We start from the raw sequence: 23,181 nt of genomic DNA on the forward strand, positions 1-23,181 counted from the left end.
ACCACCTTCATCATCATCATCATCATCATCATCATCATCATCATCACCACCACCATCATCATCATCATCATCATCATCATCATCATCATCCTCTAATTGCGGTAGAACTTGAAATGTTCAGTGTTTGTGAGACGACCCTAAAAACTTCATGGTATTGATATTTTTGATTTCACAAAGAAACCAAGATGTAGATAATTGTCCGGTTTCAACCTCAGGGTAAACCTTAGTCTGAAAGGTCCAGTTTTGGTACGCTTATTTAACCTTTCACGTGCACTACCCTATGTTGAGTATATATATTACATAGCGGAAACAACGACTGATCTTTTAACTAAGTGAACCTGAAACAGTCAATATATCCATTACATGTAATAGGCTGAACACTGGTAGGACGAGTCTCACCAACGAAACATGTTTGTGTTAAATAAAAGTATATGGGTTTTGCATATTCCGGAGTTCTCTATTAGGCAGAATAAAACAAATGTATGTTTCCGATAGTTCAGCCGACCCTAGTTTAAGCCTACAACCCTAAACATTTGTTTTAACATTTAAAACAAAAAGATAAATTTGTCTGCTTTCTTTCTCCAGCGATGTCTGTACATATTTCTTCAAACTGCCATAGAGGGGGTATTCTGACTGACACTGTTTGTTTTGGGGTCGAAGCAATAGTTTTCATTAATACTGGAAAAGCAACTAAATCGCGACCTACCTACCCTATTTTAGAGGCCATGTTAGCGGAAACACACAATTGTTTTGTTTCGCCTTAATGGGAAGTTCTAAATGCATTTCCTCTGCAAAATCCATAAATTTACTAAATCTCTTGTAATTTTGATATTTTGTTTTAACAGACGACACCTTGGACGATTTATGGACGCCAGACGGTCTCTGAGTATCACTAAATCCGAAGTGACGATAGCTGATGAAGTCAACTTCAATTTTATACCTGGCAATACCAGTTTAACGGTAACCCAAGACATGTATAGTCTACTCCCAGTCGTCTCACCACTTCGGAACAGATATGCCAGGAAGTGTGCACTCGTTGGAAACAGTGGGATATTAGCAAACAGTTCCTGTGGAAGTGAGATCGATTCGGCAGACTTCGTAATTCGTTGCAACTTTGCTTCTATAAACGGATATGAAAGAGATGTTGGATCGAAATTAAATCTACTTAGTTTCAACCCAAGTATATTACAACTGAAATATAATTTACTGAAAAATGAAACCGACAAGATAAAGTTTTACAACGACCTTCAAAATTTACGACGAAATCAACAACAAGTGTTGCTATGGATACCAGCATTTGATCACAGGGTGGATCTGAAACAATCCATATATCCATTGGTACATTTCATGAATCAACAAAGAGAGAACCTTACACACATCCAGCTTCTTTTACCGCACAGTATCGATAGAGTATACGATGGGTGAGTTAATAATCTAACACAGTAAATCAAACATGTGTCACGTGATCAGTGTTTGTATGATTCAGATGTACTACTAGTCTGTATGGTACAATGTGGCTGGGCGTCCCGCCTCAGACATTGGCCACCCCCTTTTCGACCAACGCCAAAGAGGACTGAGCGACACGACGTATCTTAAAAACTATTTGAAAAACTACATACAGGATAGAGAGTTGGATAAATAACTGTAAAAGTGGTTTACTTTACATGATAGGGTGATATCCATGACTATTTTCTAGATACTCTGAGTTGGGTGTAATATCTGAGTTGTTATCCAGCAGACATATCTCATTTACTTAGCCATTTTACCGGGGAATTTGTATTGTTGGTTTTCCTCTTCATTTCAAGACCAACTAGTCTGATAGAAATAACGTTGCTCTGTTTTATTCAAAATAATGTAAGTCAATGTACGTCCTTCTATAATACAAGTAACAAAACACATCGATTAAACTATTCTAGTAAAACGTTAATGTCGAGGCACGTCGTAGATAAAACGAAAAATCGTCTTCTCACCCTTGTTAGCTAAGTTGATGACAAAGTAGTAATTTCGTCGACGCTTTATTAGAATACATAGATGTATACTATAAATGACGTCATTGTATCGTTCATTCATTATGCCAGCGTGCTTGATGAGCTGAACAATTTGTTTCAGTAAGTAGAACACTACACCATAAAAAGAACCCCAAACAACTAAACTCAGCTTATGCGCATGCCCCTTTGAGATCTAACTTGAAGAATACACAATTCAAAATTTGACTAATAAGTCTTCTTTTCTCTCTCTCTCTAGATATTGGCAGTCACGTGGAATACAAGGAATGCGACTCAGCACGGGTCTTGTTCTGTACACCCTTGCACTTGAACTCTGCCAGCACGTCGAACTATACGGATTTTATCCATATGCGACGGACTTACAAGGCAATAAAATTCCATATCATTACGACCAACCTAAAAACATGACATTCAAACCGGGAAATATGCATAATTTTCCAGTCGAATTTGCATATTTAAAAAGAATGCACGAGAACGGTGTCTCGAGACTGCGGATTGGCCAATGTAGGTGACGTCACCTAGGGCTAGACTACAAAATATATTTGTTTACGTGAGCTGTGTCTACAGTACGTTGGCTAAGCTAACATTTTGTTAACTATGTACATCTTTCTTTCTTTTTTAAAATTGTTTCTGCGTGGTTGTATCAAACAGAGCCAGTGAACACGAATATGAAATGGACTGTATGTGTATATATCAGCAAAAGCTCTCCAAGTTTCTTGATATATAGTGACATCGAAAAGGTTACATAGAATCATGATTATGGTATTTATAGGTGTTCAAACTCAAAACCTTTCCCCTTTCTTACATGTCTTCATGTTAAAAAATATATTTCTACTTTGATGACGTAAAATGATGATATAAAAGGATATAAAATAGGATATAATAATGTTCTGAGATTTGTAAATTTTATGAAAAATAAGAAAATTGTGAAAAGTACTTTAAATGGAATGTATGGTTTTATAGTATGCTGAAACCTGGTGTGTGCATGTGTGTGGGTATGTATATATGTATGTATGTATGTATGTATGTATGTATGTATGTATGTATGTATGTATGTATGTATGTATGTATGTATGTATGTATGCGTATGTATGTATGTATGTATGTATGTATGTATGTATGTATGTATGTATGTATGTATGTATGTATGTATCATACTGAGACGGAACTACTGAGACATATGAGTTATTAAAGACGCAAAGTTAGGGGGTCCTTTAAATCGGCGCGCGCATTCATCTGTTCGTGTTCAGTGCAGACAGGATTTTAAAATCTTATCGTCTGCTATTGACAAGATTTTCTTTCGGTATTATTTTCACGGATAAACTCAAATTTTATGTGTGCAGATAGACCGATAGCCATGACAAAAACCGACAAACTAATCAAACTGTATTTTCTTGGCGTTGTATGTGCCTTTTGTGCCATATTTTTAGTGGCCATGAGTCGTGTCCTATGGACTATTTCACCGTCGCAATCTTTTGATAATAACATACGCTCGTCCAAACACCAACTGAGAGAGGCAGATGAACTTCGAGAAGAGGGAGTTTACGAAAACGTTATTGAAATTTTGCAACTTGTTAGAAAGCAAGCTATGAAGGGGTAAGTAGAAAATGACTAAATATTTCACGTAATACTATGTGTTACAACTTGTAATTGTAGAAAATGTCAAATGGGCAGTACTTTTCTCACAGGCACTTGAACCGATATCTATGAAAATATGTGTCACGGTTGCCGTGACATATGTGACATATGAATAAAACAGTATGTATACTATCCTATCTACTATATCCTGGTATATAGCTCAGTAGATAGGATAGTATATAGAGACTCAAGATACAAGTATAAATAATGCTCTTATGTTACATTCAAGATAGACACTGACACAATAGAGCCTGGTGTACATTATAGCTGGGATGTACATATACATGTATTGTTATTCATATTTTTTATAGATATTGGTTCAACTTCAAGTGCCTGTGACTTTTCTTGCCTCCTGTGTAACGAGCCCATACTTGCTTGTAATATGTAGAATTGGACATGCACTGTTTTGTACCATTCTGTTGTTGTCAAGGGCAGTTACTGGGTAGAATCTACCCAATTTCGATCCTCATGACAGTAAATAATTTTTTTTTCTGGTATCTCATCATGTAATTTTTTAAGCCATGTATGAAAATCTTGTACAAGTTAAACCATATTGCCCTCTCCAGGTTAAAGGGTCGGGTACTGAGTTCCCACTTTTCCCAAGCATTTGCAAAAACACCAAGTGCAATGGGTCTCAAGTTATTTTCAACGAGACAAGAATAGAGGTGTAATTAATTTCAGTGAATGAAGCAGCATCTGTTGTCAGGAACGGAAAATGGTGGTATAGTATGGGACAACAGCCGAAAATGATTGTTCTGCTCTGTCCATTGTCTTTTGCCATGGAATGAGTCACTGTTTAATAACACTGCCATGAGTAAATATTTTGTGTACTCCTTCTCGTTGTTATTACCTTCTGAAGTTTTGTATTACATGTATTATGCTTACTAAGTTATACTTATAGTAACCACCTGTATGTTTAATTTTTCTTGGAGAGAGGATATTCTCAAAACTTCCTACTGAAATGGCATTTATTTATAGAGGCATAATTTGTAAGGCATAGAACAGTCATTTGGACTGTGCATAGGGTTATAACTTATATGTATTTCATGGAAATAAAATATCACAACCTTTTACCTAAGAAGAGATCGAGAATGAGCAATGACCCTTAACTGTATGAAATGATGATTTTGTGGCATGATCAAAATAAACACTGATATCTACCATAGAGAGAACAGGACAATTTGTTGTCAACACCGGATCTCAGCTTATCAACTTATGTTGTGTATAATTGGTTACATTTCTAGTACTTATAATAATTTAGTAAGTTACTTCTTTGCTTTCTTTTTTTATTGACAGGAATTCAAAACCAACTTTGGGAACAGATGCACCATTTCTTGATACAGAAAATGTCAGCAGTGCAAATTCAACATATGACATGAAACTCCTAAACTTTGGAGAAATGGTAGAGTCTAGTCCATGGGAACTCAACATGACAGGTTTAAGCGAACTCAGGTATATTATTGGATTAGATGTTTACATGTAGTGTGGCTATATTATTGATTTATTATAATCATTAATTTGCAAGATTTACCGTATGTACATCAGACATGCAATTTTAATCATTCAGTACATCATATGTGTAAAATCATTTAGAAGGTGTTGTGATTTTTCAATATGTGGTGATTATAGTCACACCTTATTGATCAAATAGATGACTTCTGTATATATATGCATAAGTTAAACATACTTTTAACAATGCACAATTTGGCAGTACAGACTAGAGATGGGCTGGACCTAAATACTGAAATTGTATGATTCACCAGACAACTAGACACCAAATTGTCAGGCAAGAAGTAAAAATAAACTTGAATTGGTAATTAAAGGAGCAAAGGTTTGTTGCTTTGGGATAAACTTCACTTTGTTTCATAGAATTTCATAGAATCTTCTGGAACTGTGTATGTTCCTGTGTTAAATTTATAACTGGCAAATGATATGCTGTTGTGCTGTAGACAGAAATGCTTTGAGAGACACATCATCAGAACCATAAGTTATTTTCTTTATCCTTTCTAACTCCTTTTAGACTACTTCTGAGAAGATACTTCAACGTTGTCAAACGTGTGAGCGTGACTCAAGCAAACATGAAACCATGGCAGTTGGTCAAGTTTGATTCATCACCCAGGACAGTATTTGCTGTGAATTCAATATTGTATGGGTTACTCCCTAAAGAATCCCCATTCGTAAACCTCCACTACTCCACTTGTGCTGTGGTTGGAAGTAGTGGTATCCTACTAGGTAGCAGTTGTGGCCAAGAGATAGATTCTGCTGACTTTGTCTTCCGATGCAATATGGCAACTAGAAGTGGCTTTCAAGATGATGTTGGCTTCAAAACTGACTTCATGACAATAAACCCGGGTATAGTGAAAGATCGCTTCAATCTCCTCCAGTCAGTGCAGGACAGAAGTAACTTTTTGAGAGCTTTGAAAGAACTTGGTAATGCTACTCTGTGGTCTCCAACTTTCACCCACTTTGGCTCATCCATACCATTGAGAGTACTTGCAGACTTTCTATTAGAATACCAAGACAAAGTGAATGTCAAATTGGCATTGCTTGGTGAGGGAGCCATCAAGTACATCAAAGGGTAAGTAACTTTAAGCTGAGTTTATTAGCAGTTTTACTTTTCAGATTATTTTGTACATAAAATGATGAATATCGATGTTTGCCTTCAGTGGCATTACAAATTGTCTTCTAGTGTTGTCGGCAAAGTTGATGGTATAATTAGATATTATTTTCCAATATTTTTCTTTATTCAGCCAAGGAAAATACGAGTTGCCTAAGGGGCCTTGTCACTGCTAGTCACTAGACAAGTAGTGACAATTTCATAGATCACGAATATTTTCTGACTAAATGACAAAAAATATTGGAAAATAATATTATTATACCCCCAGTATGATTAATGAAAAATAGGGGGGGGGGGGGGGAATGGTGCTGTGGAGCATTGGGACTCATATATGTACTGTCTAATGATATCAATATGATTAGGACATGTCAATTTGATTCCTGCCTAAATTATTCCATTGTTTATTAGCAATATTGACACATGTTGAAAATTCTCTTAAGTTAAAGGGAAAGTATACTTTATAAATTTAATATATGTTTATAAAAACTTGGATGTTAAACAAGATGAAGTATGTTGGTTTCATTCACTTCAACTTATCTGTAATGAGTCGACATCACCTACAATCATGGCTCACCTTTACCCATTCACTTCAACTTATCTGTAATGAGCCTACATCACCTACAATCATGGCTCACCTTTACCCATTCACTTCAACTTATCAGTAATGAGCTGACATCACCTACAATCATGGCTCACCTTTACTCATTCACTTCAACTTATCTGTAATGAGCCGACATCACCTACAATCATGGCTCACCTTTACTCATTCACTTCAACTTATCTGTAATGAGCCGACATCACCTACAATCATAGCTCACCTTTACCCATTCACTTCAACTTATCAGTAATGAGCTGACATCACCTACAATCATAGCTCACCTTTACTCATTCACTTCAACTTATCTGTAATGAGCCGACATCACCTACAATCATGGCTCACCTTTACTCATTCACTTCAACTTATCTGTAATGAGCTGACATCACCTACAATCATAGCTCACCTTTACTCATTCACTTCAACTTATCTGTAATGAGCCGACATCACCTACAATCATGGCTCACCTTTACTCAATCACTTCAATGTATCTGTAATGAGCCGACATCACCTACAATCATGGCTCACCTTTACTCATTCACTTCAACTTATCTGTAATGAGCCGACATCACCTACAATCATGGCTCACCTTTACTCATTCACTTCAACTTATCTGTAATGAGCCGACATCACCTACAATCATAGCTCACCTTTACTCATTCACTTCAACTTATCTGTAATGAGCCGACATCACCTACAATCATGGCTCACCTTTACTCATTCACTTCAACTTATCTGTAATGAGCCGACATCACCTACAATCATAGCTCACCTTTACTCATTCACTTCAACTTATCTGTAATGAGCCGACATCACCTACAATCATAGCTCACCTTTACTCATTCACTTCAACTTATCTGTAATGAGCTGACATCACCTACAATCATGGCTCACCTTTACTCATTCACTTCAACTTATCTGTAATGAGCTGACATCACCTACAATCATGACTGACCATTACCTTTTTTTAATATTAAAATGACCTCACCCTTCTCAGTTGATCATCTGCACAACAGTTGTTTTTGCAAAATGCATGATCATAGACTCATCAGTAAACTTGAATCAATAATCTCTGAACTAGTCATACTTAACTGATGTAGCAGACACTATACACGCATTATGACCTGGTCTAAAAATAGGCTATAACATTTTGTGTTTCATATTTGTTCTTCCTCTTTTTCTGACAGGTTTTGGAAAGTATTATACAACTTTACAGAGCAGCGAATAACAACTGGTTTATTTATGTACACATTTGCTGTGCCTATCTGTGATGAAATCAGACTGTATGGATTTTATCCCTTCCAGTATGATGCCTCCAATAAAACAATACCCTGGCACTACTATGATCCAACCTCAATGACACACTGGACAAAAATAGTCCATAAAATGCCAGAAGAGTATGCCATCCTAAGAATTCTACACAGCAGAGGACTCTTGAAATTAAAAACTGGGAAGTGCAGATAGAAAATGAATTATTGTTGAAACCCAATGTTATAATGTAACTTTTATACCCATCTCCCTGTTCTACTGTAACCTGTTCAATGTTATGGGGTTTTTTGGTAAGGGTGGTACATATATATACAATAACTGCAGTCTAATCTACCCACCCCCCAACCCCCTCATGAGCTTGAGTGAAACAGTTGGGATCTCGATGCCAGCATTATGTAATAAATCCATGAAGACGATACTGGCGAGACATCTGCGAAAATGTGGGATTTTATGAAAAGATATTTTGACTGAGTAGAAATTTTCAATTGTAACTATAAACCCCCAAGTCCATGAACATTCATTCTCACAACATGCTGGTTATCTTCTTACAATGCGTCTTTATTGACCAACTTCTTAATATTCACAAACATTAAAATACAATATTGCACTGTTATACAAAGAAGTACAAAATCATACAGAAATGTAACTTATACGGCACAAATTTACAACTTAATAATAATATTATATAATTTTTAATTTGATCACTTCATAAATGACTTGTTTTATGTATTTGAATCTACAAGTTCTATGTGTGTTGTTACTTGTTCACTACTCAATGTCATTTTAGAAGTAATTTTAGAAATAACTATCAACTTAACACAGTATCTCTTCTTTTTTCTCATACAAGAACATTTAACATATCTAGCTTTTTGATGTTACCATCACTTCACTATTACCTGGATTTTACAGTTTACTTTATATCAGGTTGTTTACACAAGTTTTATCATTCTTGGTACCTGCAGTTGCATTTTACCTCATGCTAGAGGGTCAAAATAGAACAAGAGGTTGACTTATTCTCAATTTCATGCGCACTTGTATGCTGTGGGAGCGTGTGGAGTTATGGTGTTGACCAAGAAATTGAATGTTCGTTGTTTTTATGACGCACCAAAGCATTAATATTCTATTTCAGGCACTGAGAATTGAACAGGTTACAAGATAACACAAGCATTGCTGCATATCCTAGTATCAGCAGTAAATGAGTTCAACATGGTTTGAATCATGTTCCTCACCTCAGTGAGCTGTTGCAATATTTTGAAATACTAGTTCAAATCAAGCACAGATGTATTCTCCTCTGGAACAATGACAAAATATGTTGATAACAACATACACTATCTGACAACAAAATGAAATAAATTAGTTTCTTGCTTGCTATTTTGTAACCTACTGGTATGGCAAATTGATGTACAGAATTTCTTCACTATACTAGCACTTCCCACTGAAGAGTGTGACTGTGAATGTGGTGACATCAATAACCTTACTACATTTGTACTTGTACAGATATGCTCTACAACAGTGAAATTCCACAGAAACACACAAAGAATGCTCTGATTACATCATACTTACAGCTGTTCTCATCTTTAACTTACTTAACAAAATCATTAGGTCATACACTATATACATAGTCCTAAATTAAAATCTATTTGCAATAAGCCCTTGGGACAGTAGTGTCCTCAAGTAATAAAGCTCCATATCCTCAAAGTCAGAGGAATCTAGGTCAATCAATATACAAATCAACAAGTATTCACATACTTCTACATTTATAGAAATTTTATCTTAGAATTTCTGCATATATGACATCTTCAGGAGTAATGCATCAGTTGATTTCTAGCTAGCTGTGGTAATGATTGACACTTAGTTTTCTTTGGTCATGTACATCATGACAAACTAGAAATAGAGGGCGCTGTTCAGAATAATGGACTAATATGCTAATTCAAAGCATACATCATGTGAATTCTTAATTTAAAATGAAATCAGATTCACACTATAGAACAATACATATATCAGACAAACTGAAAGATATGCCATTATGGACGCTCCCAGCACATTGACTGAATGCAGCCTATACAATGTCTGTTCTGCAATTGCAACCAATCACATCGTTGCATTGAATTTACTGAGTTACTGAGATGTAAATGCCCTCGATGTGCACCTTTGTGTGCAATGCAACCTTCGATTGTCTGATATCAAAATAAAGCCTGCTGTCTAGCAGATAGACTAGTCTAGTAAAACGATATAAATACAATCATATATCCATACATAAATGTGCTCTGAAGTGTCGAGTAAAACAAAGTTATTGCACTGTTTTTCTGACCAGAATGTCTTGGCGTTAATTACCATAGGTAGAGATATGTCCATTACACAGTGAATCTATATTCACTACCATTGGTGAGGAGTAAAATAACAGTTTTACTATTAATCCAAACTAAACGTATCAGTTTAAGTAAGCTTGGTTGAGTACCAGCACTTGGAAGTTGAGATGTATTATAACACTTGATGCATTTGGTACCCGATCCAAGGCCAATAGATCCAAATAGTGTAGAACCAGTCTGTAGTAACGAAACAAAAACACAAAATTCAATAAATACTGTAACAGTAGCCTTGAGTCAAGCCATGTGGGGATTTTGACCATCGTCTCCCTTCATGCCTAGCACTTCAGTAACAGTTTTGTTTTTTTTAAGTTTCAGTGAGAACGCCTGCACAAATTCTTATTTGGTTTTAAATTTGCCTGCTGGGAGATGACATCAATAGCGCCACTATGTGATTAGAACCAACGAGGAAATTGTAGCACTACCATGTAAATAGGATTACTATATCATGAATATCGCTGTCTAATTTTAAGTTTGAATACACAACTGTTAGGAAAATGTTACATGTGACGTTATCAGCATGTTTTTTTGGGGGGCTTTTGTGATATTTATTTTTGTGCTGGGAATTGTTCAAGTGATTTTCTTTTTATGTACTAGATATATCCATACAATCACACACAATTCTAGAGAGTTCCATTCAGGTTTGGGACTACATGACAGGGCTATGTTGCACTCTCCATTTCATGTTGCTGTGGAACAGGAGCAGTTAAGACTTTTCCAGTCAGTTCACAGGCTATCCTGGAGTCACCTAGGTCTGGCACACATAGCACCTGCAGGCTCTGTGTCAGTATTATTATTATTATTTAATTCTTAAAGAACGCACTACACATACGTCTCAGTGCATTGTACACAACAAAGTAAAAAAAAAACACAAAAAAACAACATAATTAATGTTCATGAAACAAAGGGAATTAAAATGCAGTCAATACTGATAAAAAAGAGATCGAGGTAAGAACATATCAAAAATAGTCTAAGAGCAAAAAAAAAATTAAAACAGAAATTCATGTCCAATTACGAATGAGGTCGAATATTAGAAGCCTTGGGAAAATATCATGAATGTACCTGTAAAATATGAGTTTAACAGAAATATTGCACAAAAAGATGCGTCTTCAAATGGCGTTTGAAACAATCAACCGTTTCGGCGGTGCGAATTTCTAGGGGCAAAAGGTTCCACAAAGCAGGAGCGCAGACAGAAAAAGCTCTTTGGCCATACATTCTATTGAATTTGCCTCTTGGTGGTACTAAGCGTAATGTATTCAATGATCGAAGATCTCTAGCTGGGACATACAACTCAGTAATTGTCCCCGACTTTTTTGAGTCAACATGAGAAGTTATACAGACATGAAGTTATACAAGTGGGTTATTTAGGATACTAACAACTCACCTGCCAGAAACATAATTTTTTATCTCCATATGAGTATGAAGCTAGGTACTTCCCATCTTGTGAAAAGCAGAGAGCTGTAACAGCATTCTGGTGACCAGAGATCATCTGTTGACAAAAATACAAATATTTCAAAGTCTTGTTGATTCTCTGTAATCAATAATAGTGAGTGGTATGTTTTATACACTAACTTATACCGAAGTGAATGCAAAGTCTCAAACTGCAATCTCCAAGTGACCTTCTCTTGATCATCACATTGTTTCTTTAGCTAACACATTTGTATGATAAATTTGTCATCAAGTTTCACCATGGTGATGAAAATAATGAAATCATAAGATATCTTTTTTTAATATCAATCATTTATGGTATATCTATGTTTCTATGAATGTCCCAATGCCAATACCACCATTTCAATTGCATGCATTTCCTGATCGTGGTTTCATCAAGCCAACTTAAAACTTTCATCACAATCTACATGATCTGGTGTTAAAAGTATTTTATGGATATACTACGAAAGAAAAAAAGAAAATTAAGAACAAAGGAACTGAATCCAGACATCATACATTACATATATTACAACTATCCTAAATTTATTTTCTGCATTAACTTGATTAAGTCTAGCCTATCAAGACTTTGACCATCATCTCCCCTCACACCTGGCATTTCACTAAAATGTTGGGTTTTTTTTTGGTTTTTTTTTTTTTTTACATTTATGAAGCTTTGGCCAGAAAGCCAGCACAAATTCATATTGGGTTTTTAATTTACCTGCTCGCAGATATGTCAATTCTCGCTACCTGCAATACAATTCTATGCATCACTAAGGAGTCAAATGGAACGCAGTCTCGCGACCGCGCTTGCATTTGTCGACACCTACACTTCCGGTCGCCTATGTCAATACACGTGAATGTTTCTTCCAAACAGTTTAATTGTAACAAATAAGATAAACGCAAGTTTTAAGCTCATATAATTATGGAGGTGGGAAATTTAAATATGTACAGTATCTTTCCAGGGCAAAATTACAAGAGATGTCTACAACTGAAAATCGGAAAGAAACATTCCTGTGTATTAGCATAGCCGACCGGAAGTGTAGTTGTCGACATTAGAACGCGTTGTCGCGCGACTTCGTTCCATTTGACTCCACAGTGATGTGTAGAATTGTATTGCAGGTAGCGAGAATAGCATTATTCTGTGATTAGAACTAACAAGGAGAATGGAGCACTACCATGGAAACATGATTACCATATCATGAATATTGGTGTGACATTTTAGGTGTGAATACACAATCATTACTACTAGTACCGTATATGGAAATGCTATAGGTGTAAGGGTAGGCAATAGTCAACATCCTCACAAGACTTGACGATAGGCTAGATTACTGTAAGTCATGCATTATACTACATTTTCATTCTTGTTCATACAAACCTTTATGCAAACCCTCACAAATGTAAAATGACATAAACAATACATCATATCCACAAAACAAAACATACAAAAACACCACACCACAAAACAACAGCACAACCAATGGCAGATGCAAAACATTCACCCTTTAAATATGTTGACACCTTACTCTGGAAGTATGCATGATCTCTGGGTATCTACAACTACATGTATTGACCAATGCTGACAGACCTGAGTTGTTATATGAAATGTGTACCTTGCTGACATCTAGATGGCTGTGGAAACGTTTTTGTTCAAGTTCAGTAGTTCTTTCAAAATAAGTTAGATTTCAAAATGATGCAATCGAAAAAACTTGCAGATCATGCATAACTGAACATGTTTATGGATAGTTGACCCACATTAGGCTGCAAAAAGTTCATTGACCTTACCCAATTGCGCAGACATCTCTTTGTCTTTCTTAAAAGGTCAACAGCCTTTTTCTGAAACAACCAAACCCAACCACGACAGGAATGACATGTCATTTCCATTCCAAATATCAAAAGATACATGGCTTTGTAATTCATTACAGTGAGGCCCAATCTAACTCAAGTGGACACTGTTATCATTTTGTTTAACTTTCTAGCATAGTGACTATAGGTCGAGTATTTTTCCTTTTAGACACCTTTATTTAGATTTATCCCTGTACATCCCAAATAGTGAGTTCTTTGTGAGACTATTTTCCACAACCTTCCAGACTACAAAGACAGTGATAATGATGTTTTATACATGTAAGGACATCATAATTGTCTGACAGGGTTGGCATAGCATGCTGGCTTCACTGCCATACTTTACACCGATATCAACTTGGGGGGATGGGTATTAATTTTGACTGATATGCATGGGTCTGCTAATATGTACTATGATGACATGCAATCCGATTGGGCAGTATTACTGATGTCATACTGATGGGATGGAATCTGATTGGTCTATGCCATGGGGGGTCATGGGAATATGTTGTCTGGTTGGTTAATGCTCTTGAGGTCACGATTACAATGCTACAATTTAATTGGTTAACTTTATACCATTAGGATCATGCAATGATTGACCACCTGATACTAGGGATGAATCTGATTGGTCAGTATTACTGATGTCATACTACATGTATGATGGGATGGAATCTGAATGGTCTATGCCATTTGGGGTCATGGGAATGGAATCTGATTGTCAGTGCTACTGATGTCATACTACGATGGGATGGAATCTGATTGGTCTGTAATATTAAGGTTATTCTATGATTGGAATGGATCTGACAGTAGGGGTGTTTTAGGACAATCTTATCACTTACATGTCTTGTAAAGTAAAAGCCCAGCCCTATTCCAGTGGTAAGAGTTGAGGGCCAGTGATGTCTGCTGGACAAGACTTGGGCTGAAGTTCTCTGTACGGTATATTATACAGAGTTTAGTGATTAGGGATGATGACGTCACAATACCAAAGCTTATTAAAAACACGGCATCACCTCATAATTATGCATGTTAGCGTAACACTTTCATTTTGTTAGTATCTATAGTTGATAGTGCATACTACGATTTTAAGACTGTATTTAGCTTTGAGAACAGCTGTATGTTGGTGAGAAGGTCGAAGTTCATGAGGTCCATATCAGGCGAAACTTTCGTTTAGGTAAATATGATTTTCCAATGTCAGTAGCATGGTGTTGTATGATAAGAAATGCATGATAATGATGCTGAAGTTTTGGCAAGCTTTGATTTTCTGAGGCCTGTCCTAACACAATCATCTCTCACTTTGACTAAATTATGCCAGCTTTGTCACATGCACTGTTTACATAATGAGCATGTCAAAGGTCATACACAATGATCTCTCTGCAGTGTTCTCGGATTGCAACACACAAACACAAAAACAGAAAATAGCACAATTATATGACTTTGATTAATAAAAGTGATATAAGTAGACGTCAAAAATGACACTGAACAAAATAGCCCTTATTTTTTGAGGATTGGATGGGGTGAGAGTGACATTCTAGTAAAATGATATGCTGTATTCTCCATGAATAATGCAACAAGAGTGCAAACCAAAACTTGTATTTTTTTAAACTCTATGAAAATCCTCTTCCAAATCACTTTATTTCACCCAAAATTTGTATCAAATCATCCAATGGATCTCAGATTCTCCATTCCTTAGTCTCTATATACCTGATAACTTAGTACACGCTGGTGTTTGAGCTCTTTTGTGCAAAATATTCAATGGAGAACACTGTTATATCAATCATAGAAAATGCAGATTGGCTAATTTGACTATTTAGCTCATTTTTTTTTCATTTACAAGGCAACTTTCACACAAAGTAGCAACATTATTAATGATGGCGCCAAGAAAACACAGAAAGAGGCCTGACAGTGAGGGGAGGTTTCAGGAGGACAGATATTACCATAGGACACACACACATGACATAAAATATTGAGCAAGGGACAATTATTTCCTGTATACGATAACTATAATAGGTACATATTTCAATTTATATGTATTATGGTCATAATGACATTGCAATTTTTAATAAGGTCATATTCTAGTTACCCACTTTCATGCCATTTTTGAAGGGCTATCACAGGAGGGCTCCCTAATTACAACTAAAATTTGTATATAATATAATGGCAAACATATGTATTGGTATAAGAAGCAATGGACCAAGCAGAACTATTTGAATTAACCAAGAATGCTATGAACATTTGCCATGAAACATTGGAAAAGGATATTTTTCACAGTACAGTACAGTACAATATACTAAACAAATCTGGCTTACAAAATCTACTACCAAATAGCATCCCTAGTGGCCAATCTATATAATCTTTTGTTTTTACAATAGCCAGAATATGATATAGTATTAGTGGCTGTATTTTTGCATGTTACAAACCACACTTTTGGACCAAATACCATATCTACATTTTTGTACACTTTTTAAAAAAAAAAGTTTATATTGTAACGCATATATCATCATTATTTTGTTCCATTATATATATTACGACACATTCTAAATACAATCTTGTTCATGGAATGGTACCTATGACACATTGATGAAATCGCATACAACAAATGCACTAAGCTGGTTCTTACCTGACACTTGGCAGTACGTTGATCATACAGAGCTAAGGCACCATTACGAGCACCAACTGCAACCCGTCTACTGTTGGGACAGTAACTAACCATGTTGAATCGTGTTATCGCAGGGAATACTTCAGATAAACCTCTGGCTTTGAGTTGTACAGGATCCAGACAATGTACAACTATATCCATTACCTATATAGACACGGAAAAGTAGTCCTAAAACTTTAGACAGGTGATGGGTACATTTATCTACATTGCAACAGATCGCTATAAGAATAATGTACATTTCTTAAATGCCAGGATGCATACCATGCTCTATGGAGGTGTTTAAACACATTGGCCTAGGTGTGCTCCTAGGTGTGTATATGTGTGTGCATGTGCAGTAATGACGTGACAGAAAGTGTAAAGTTGTTTGTAGCAAACGTTTTATCCAGCAGAGTGTGCTTTATTTGTAGTTGCATTAGTGATCAGAAAATAGCCCTCCTTCAATAACCAAGACTTGATTGTATACAAATAATGTTACTAACAAAACAGTGTTGTTATAAATCAATGACAGATTCAAGTTTATTATTAATACGACAATTCTTTTCCAGAAAATATCTTTCTTAATATAGCAGATTTGCAAGGTTTCTATTGAGATGCCACTATTGTTTTGTTCTTGTAAGACATACAAAATACTAATATCTGAAATTCTTGTAATTCCACTGTGCATTACCACAGAACTGTACATGTTAATATGATTTGCTTGACCAATAGTATATTAGTATGGTGTGTGTGTCTGTGTGTGTGTGTGTGTGTGTGTGTGGGGGGGGGGGGGGTTCTTACTTTGAATATTGGATACTGAATATGTTTTCATGCTTGGGCATATGGTTAACTAATATATATTTATTTATTTAAATTTATTCATTTAAATAATGTATATATATATATATTTTTGACAAACTAGACTGAGTTCTACCAACCCAAACACACAACCACAAATATATGTACACAGACACACATAGACAAACGAAAGAAACCACTTACCTCAACCAACAAATCAGAAACATCGTTTTGCATCTTGTCAACAAGTAACTCTATAATTCTCAATATTTCCGGTTTAGCTTTGACAAGTGGACTAGCATTTAGTAGAGCTGTTGGATACTGTGCATTGGCAGCTAGTGCTTGGTGCCTTGCTACTTCCTTAGCCATAGTTGTTATAAAAACTGAAGGTCTAGCTGTCGCGATTAGAGACAGTGCATGGTGTGCCGTTCTACACGAATCAGCTGCAGGTGACAATGGTAGACCACTCTTTATACTGTAATCAAAAAGAAATATTTTCAGTATAAGAACAGAAGCAAGTTTTAATTGAGCATAACAAATAGACAGGTAAAAGAATTAGCATGGAGTGTTACATATAATGTTTACATTTTACTGACAAAGAGACGAGACACTGTGATTTGATAGTATATAAATATTTACAATACTACAGACTGACGTTTACCCACATTCTCACTGCTGGTGACTCCACTACAAGACACCCCCCCCCCCCCCCCCCCCCAAGTCATCCCAAGTTTTTTGCACTGGAAGTCATGCAGTACATTTCTTCCAAGTAATCAGGAAGCCAATTCTGTCATTTAAGATGTATCGGTCACTTCAGTGCAAACCTGTTGCAAAGGAACCTGGATTGTTTAGAATGCCATGTTGGAAGTAAAGAATTCCCCAGAATGCACTGGTCTGGGACACAGGTCTGGTGTGGAAAACTTTGGATTAGATTTCCCCAGATTAATGTTGGGGGGAGGGGGGGAAGTAAAGCATTCCCCAGAATGCACTGGTGTGGGACACAGGTCTGGTGTGGAAAACTTTGGATTAGATTTCCCCAGACTAATGTCGGGGGGGGGGGGGGGGGGGGGGGGGAGCTAGGGTAGTGGAGCCCTCAGTGGTGAAAGTCTGATTAACAGACTAGTATATCATGTATAATAATACATAATGTACTAGATGGCAGTATTAGTAAGAGGCTGATGCCCTAGTTAACAAATACTTTTAAAACAGCTCCCTCTAGCTCATTGTAATAGTTTGGAATGCTTTCACTTGTTTTCCAAGGATTCCCAGTAAGTACAATAACACTGTCTGTGTTTTTGGGTAGCAGTGGAGAACAAAGCAAGCAGCTTTGTGAGCAGACTTAGGTTACATTACTTACGCAACAGAATGTTTATCACTGTTACAGCATAAATCTAGCATTCCTAGCAAGACAGCTGATACATCCATAAATGGTTCCCAGACTGTAAACCCTCTACCTATCAGATCAATAGCAGCTCTACGTATCGGTGTATGGGCTGGTAACTTTGGTGACGGTTCTTTTAGAAGTAAGAATGTCAGGGCTTTGGCTGAAATCAAACGTTTGTGAGAATAACAGTACTTTAGACAAAGCAAACCAAGAAATCAAACACACCAAACAATATCAGTCAACCAACTGATACATCTTCCTGAATCATACTTGTTGAGTTAAGTTTTAATATGTCCAACACAATGACATGAACTGATGACCTTCAGTATATTTATTCCAGCTCATCAAGAGTTGTCATTTCGAGAATTCCAAATACATGTAACTATCAAAGACAAGTAAATACATGTAGTGAAGTCCCATAGGAGTAACTATTAATTGCTAAAGGGAGAGTAAAGTTGTAGGAAAGCAAATAATTGAAGCCATTAAAATCATCACATCAATGTTTACTTCTTTGGCAGAAGCCTGTTTCAACTGCACTGTAAATGAATAGCAATGCTTTATCACTTTTCAACATGATTGGGTAAAAGATCCTGTCTGTGTGTGTTGAGTCTCTGTTATTGTTCGTCTAGAGTTGAATTGTGTCTATTTTCGTCTCAAAAACATCACATGAATGAAACACCAAGGCAATCTCATTTCTCCTGTCATAATGCCCATACCTGTGTGTCTTGCAAGTGAATAGTCTTTCAAACCAAAGCCTGCTTCCTGTACATTACGTCTACCCTGAACTCTACTAGGTGTCATTTCAGCACCAAACTCTGCACCAATCACTCCCAACATGACAATCGTGGTGGCCTGTTTACGACGCGACTCAAATGATGACGACACTTTCCTAGCTGGTGAACCACCTAAATGATACAGTGAAAGTCAGTGAGCGGAAATAGCAAGAACATTGTATATGCATTTATTATCATGACAAATAGTCATTTAGAACAGGGTTGGCTTTCCTGAGTTCTAAAAAACTTTTCAGGTTTTAATTGCTTCTTTTATCCCCTAAAACCATCCTGTATTTGGTAAGTTGTATATATATTCACTCCTTGGCACATACATCAAACTTTAACCCCTGGGATGCTACAACCTTACAAAATCTTGAGTACAAAATTGTCCTAGGCATACATCATGGTAGATATTTAATAACATATTTGGGATAACATTGTCTGTACTACCAATATGTGTTTGAGACAAATATAATATATACATGTATGCCTAATATTCAGTCTACAGAGTTATTTCTCTCGACCTATCTAACATGTATGAATAGATTTGTAATACGATACATGTACATTGCAACAAAAGAGAAATATGTGCTATACCACACCCCCTCTATGGTAGAGGGACTATGGCTATACAGACACTGCAAAGATGGCTACATACAGACACTGCAAAGGTACCATAATGAAGTTCTAGAGTAACTGTATACCCCATCCATAGATCCTGAAATGAATGTACTCCTGGGTTTATGCTCCATTTATATTCAACTGTATGCACTGATTCTTCACTACATTATTTACACCACACAGAATCTGTTCAGAACATAAAACAGCATAATTTCCTAGACTTTTAATCTCTTTCCAGGAGCTGAGTTGCTTTATTGGCTATTTTTAGCATATCCCTATATGAATAAAACTGTGCAAAATGAAAGGCCCATTTAACAGGTAAAACCTACACTGGTTGTCTCCAACTGTTACCAATATTTCTTGATTGAGATCATCGACAGTACCTCAGTACTTGTGAGATGGACATGTCGTTCATTTTGTAACCCCCCCCCCCCCATTGTTTTTTTTTCACTTAGCTACAAGGCATACTGTATAACCTATATCTAAAGTATATGTAGACTGCAAAACTTGTTATAATCATATCTACTGGTTTTAACAACATTCATACAGTTCAAAACAGATGTGAAATGATGTAAGTATTGAATATACATTTGTAAGAATTTCATTATCTGAGCACTATATTCTAGGTATCATGCATAACATCCCTAATTTTGAAACCTAGCTGCCCTGCAGATTGTTAAGTTCATTTATTGAAAGATTATATATAAGTTTTAGAGCCCCAAAATAAAATCCTCAAAAGGTTTAACTGCACTTGCCATGGCCCAGCAATTAAATATATATATATATATATATATATATATATATATATATATATATATATATATATATATATATATATATATATATATATATATATATATACATATATATATATATATATATATATATATATATATATATATATATACATATATATATATATACACACACACACACGTGCACACACACACACACACACACACACACGCATGCACGCACGCACACACACACACACACATACACACACACACACACACACACTTTATAATGTTTATAGCACCACTGATCCACTTAAAAGTTATGCCTAAAATTGCCAACAGTTACAGTCATGAGAGGTTTAACAGATAACTGTTCAATGTCCCACTTTATCTTTTGTATTTCACCAGTATTCATCAGAAGGAAAATAACATTCATGTAATAGTGGGGCAAAAACCTCTATCTAGTGTATGGTGACCTTCCTGATGTATATCTACATTGGCAGTACCAAAGTGTATATTATATATCATACTTCGAGGTACTTTCACATTACTTAAAGAACCCTCCCAGCAGGTACTACTAGGAGGAATGGATATATTTCTGGAATAAACACAAATAATAACAATATAATTGAGCTGAAAAATCTTACAAATTTTATTTAACAGCAGAAGCAAGGTGATTGCTGAAACACCCATCAATCCACCATACAAGCAAAGGAACAACTGTTCAGCAATTCTCAATCTCTTTCAGAATTTGATCAGAATGAGTGTATGGTTAGTAGCTGCTAGGACCATAATCATGGATAAAACTACCATTACTGCACACCCAAAATGCAAATTCAATTGTTATCGTATGAACGTGGCAGACAGCTTTCTATTACTACAGTGATAGCCTAACCTATAGTATTTGACATAATTCAAAAAAATCGGAGCTTTGATTTACACAAGTGTTAGTAAAACTCAAGTCAAGCAAACAGCTGTGAGGATGGGTGGAAGAGAGGAGAGAAAGTGAAGTGGAAGTTGTTTATGTGCTCAATGTAGTGTTAACAGTGATCTGATACTAGTATTTACACACAAATGTTGATGAAGCCAAACCAATGTATATGAAGTGAACTGTGTTACGTGTGTATGTATGCATCAAGATATATCAGATTTTAATAGATTGGTTCTGAAAAGTTCAGTTGTTGTTTCAATATCATACAATATTGGGCATGTGACTGTCATGTGACACGGGCATAGAAGCCTCATTGGGTATCTAAGTTATGTTCTGGGCAGAAGTCTTGAAGCATGCAAATTCAGCTTTACATGTATTCCTACACAATTCTAGTCCTTAGTCCTGATTTTAAGTATTATAATGATGTACATGCGTAACGCATTCCAAATACAATATTTGGCAACCATATTTGTTGTATATTTCTTGAAACATCTGACAGTTGTATATTTATGAAATTTTCTGTGATATGTGAAAATGAACACTGTAACTTATTAGACACGCAGCAAATTGCTGGTTACTTTTCACTCTCTCTGTAATAATAAACTGCCCATGTACGCTCCACTTGTAAGATAGCAAGATTGAATGAATAGTTTCTTGCTGCATTTTGTCTAAATGAAATGAGGCCATAAATTTTTTAACTGTTCTTATCAAAACATGAAATGTAATACAAGCCGCTGCTGTTCCAACTTGCTGTGCCATGTGTTGTTACAATGTTAATCCAATTCAATTGACTGTTTACTTTCCTTGTAACAGGTTCCACTGCTCAAAAAATAACAACTAACATTTGCTGACCTAGTTCAGAAATGTTAGCAATTGAATCTTTATACAGTGCATTGTAGATTACTGTTAACTCTCTGTTGTTGATACAACCACACAGAATTCCAATAAGAAAGTACAGATCCTACACTTTAAGATAGCAAGATTGAATGAATACAGTTTCTTGCTACATTTTGTCTAAGTGAACAAAAATGTGCTACCATGCATACATCAAGTGAATACCGCCCTCCATCAACACTTACCTACAAATTTAAAGTTGTATTTGGGCGTGGGTGATAACAGTATTTCACTTACCAAAATAGCAAGAAAGTGCATTCATTCAATCTTGTTATCTTAAAATGAAGCATGTGTAGTTTCTTATTGGTTTCTGCATGGTTGTATCAAACAGAGACAGTGAACAGTAATCTGCAAGGAGCTGTAGTAATTTTTTTTTGTACTCAAACAACTGAACTTTTGAGAGCAATCAATATTTTTTACTAGAATTTGAGCACACCATGTTAGAGATGACTCAGTGCATGAAGAGAAAGAAAAAACAAAACAAAATGAAGTGTTTCCTTCACCTGTAGAGGCTTGGCTATCTCCACCTATTTGGCCTGCATTAAGGCCTGTTATGAACAAAACAAAATATAATGAATCAATCAACACATTCCGAACGACGACAACGGTTATTAAAATGATTTACTCATTCCATGAATTAGTTATGACAGACA

The 23,181-nt window shown here is 35.9% G+C and overlaps 3 protein-coding genes across 6 annotated transcripts in view; 2 read left to right on the top strand and 1 right to left on the bottom strand.

Moving 5' to 3' along the window:
* Positions 1–2,875, top strand: part of LOC144447579 (CMP-N-acetylneuraminate-poly-alpha-2,8-sialyltransferase-like) — a 6,463-nt gene extending 3,588 nt beyond the window's left edge. The window contains exons 3-4 of the mRNA XM_078137653.1: positions 846–1,421; positions 2,245–2,875. Of these exons, the coding sequence (XP_077993779.1) occupies positions 846–1,421; positions 2,245–2,518 (850 nt within the window). The 3' untranslated portion in view covers positions 2,519–2,875. The remainder of the gene's footprint in view (positions 1–845; positions 1,422–2,244) is intronic.
* Positions 2,876–3,441: 566 nt separating this feature from the next.
* On the top strand, positions 3,442–8,320 carry LOC144447113 (alpha-N-acetylneuraminate alpha-2,8-sialyltransferase ST8SIA3-like). Its single transcript, XM_078137019.1, has 4 exons — positions 3,442–3,602; positions 4,941–5,096; positions 5,665–6,222; positions 8,044–8,320. Exons 1-4 carry the CDS (start codon positions 3,442–3,444, stop codon positions 8,318–8,320), a joined length of 1,152 nt encoding a protein of 383 aa, XP_077993145.1.
* Positions 8,321–8,669: 349 nt separating this feature from the next.
* The window catches only part of LOC144447840 (WD repeat-containing protein 7-like), a 33,239-nt gene continuing 18,727 nt past the window's right edge, over positions 8,670–23,181 (bottom strand). For 3 of the 4 annotated variants that reach the window (XM_078137953.1, XM_078137952.1, XM_078137954.1), the window contains exons 19-25: positions 23,032–23,076; positions 19,289–19,477; positions 18,546–18,732; positions 17,393–17,663; positions 16,376–16,558; positions 11,876–11,980; positions 8,670–10,671 (exon numbers count right to left, since the gene is read on the bottom strand). In XM_078137953.1, coding sequence (XP_077994079.1) covers positions 10,480–10,671; positions 11,876–11,980; positions 16,376–16,558; positions 17,393–17,663; positions 18,546–18,732; positions 19,289–19,477; positions 23,032–23,076 — 1,172 coding nt within the window. In that variant the 3' untranslated portion in view covers positions 8,670–10,479. The remainder of the gene's footprint in view (positions 10,672–11,875; positions 11,981–16,375; positions 16,559–17,392; positions 17,664–18,545; positions 18,733–19,288; positions 19,478–23,031; positions 23,077–23,181) is intronic. The other variant, XM_078137955.1, reaches the window with a different exon arrangement.

Source organism: Glandiceps talaboti, chromosome 16 (assembly GCF_964340395.1).
Source record: "Glandiceps talaboti chromosome 16, keGlaTala1.1, whole genome shotgun sequence".
In the NCBI taxonomy this organism is placed as follows: domain Eukaryota; kingdom Metazoa; phylum Hemichordata; class Enteropneusta; family Spengelidae; genus Glandiceps; species Glandiceps talaboti.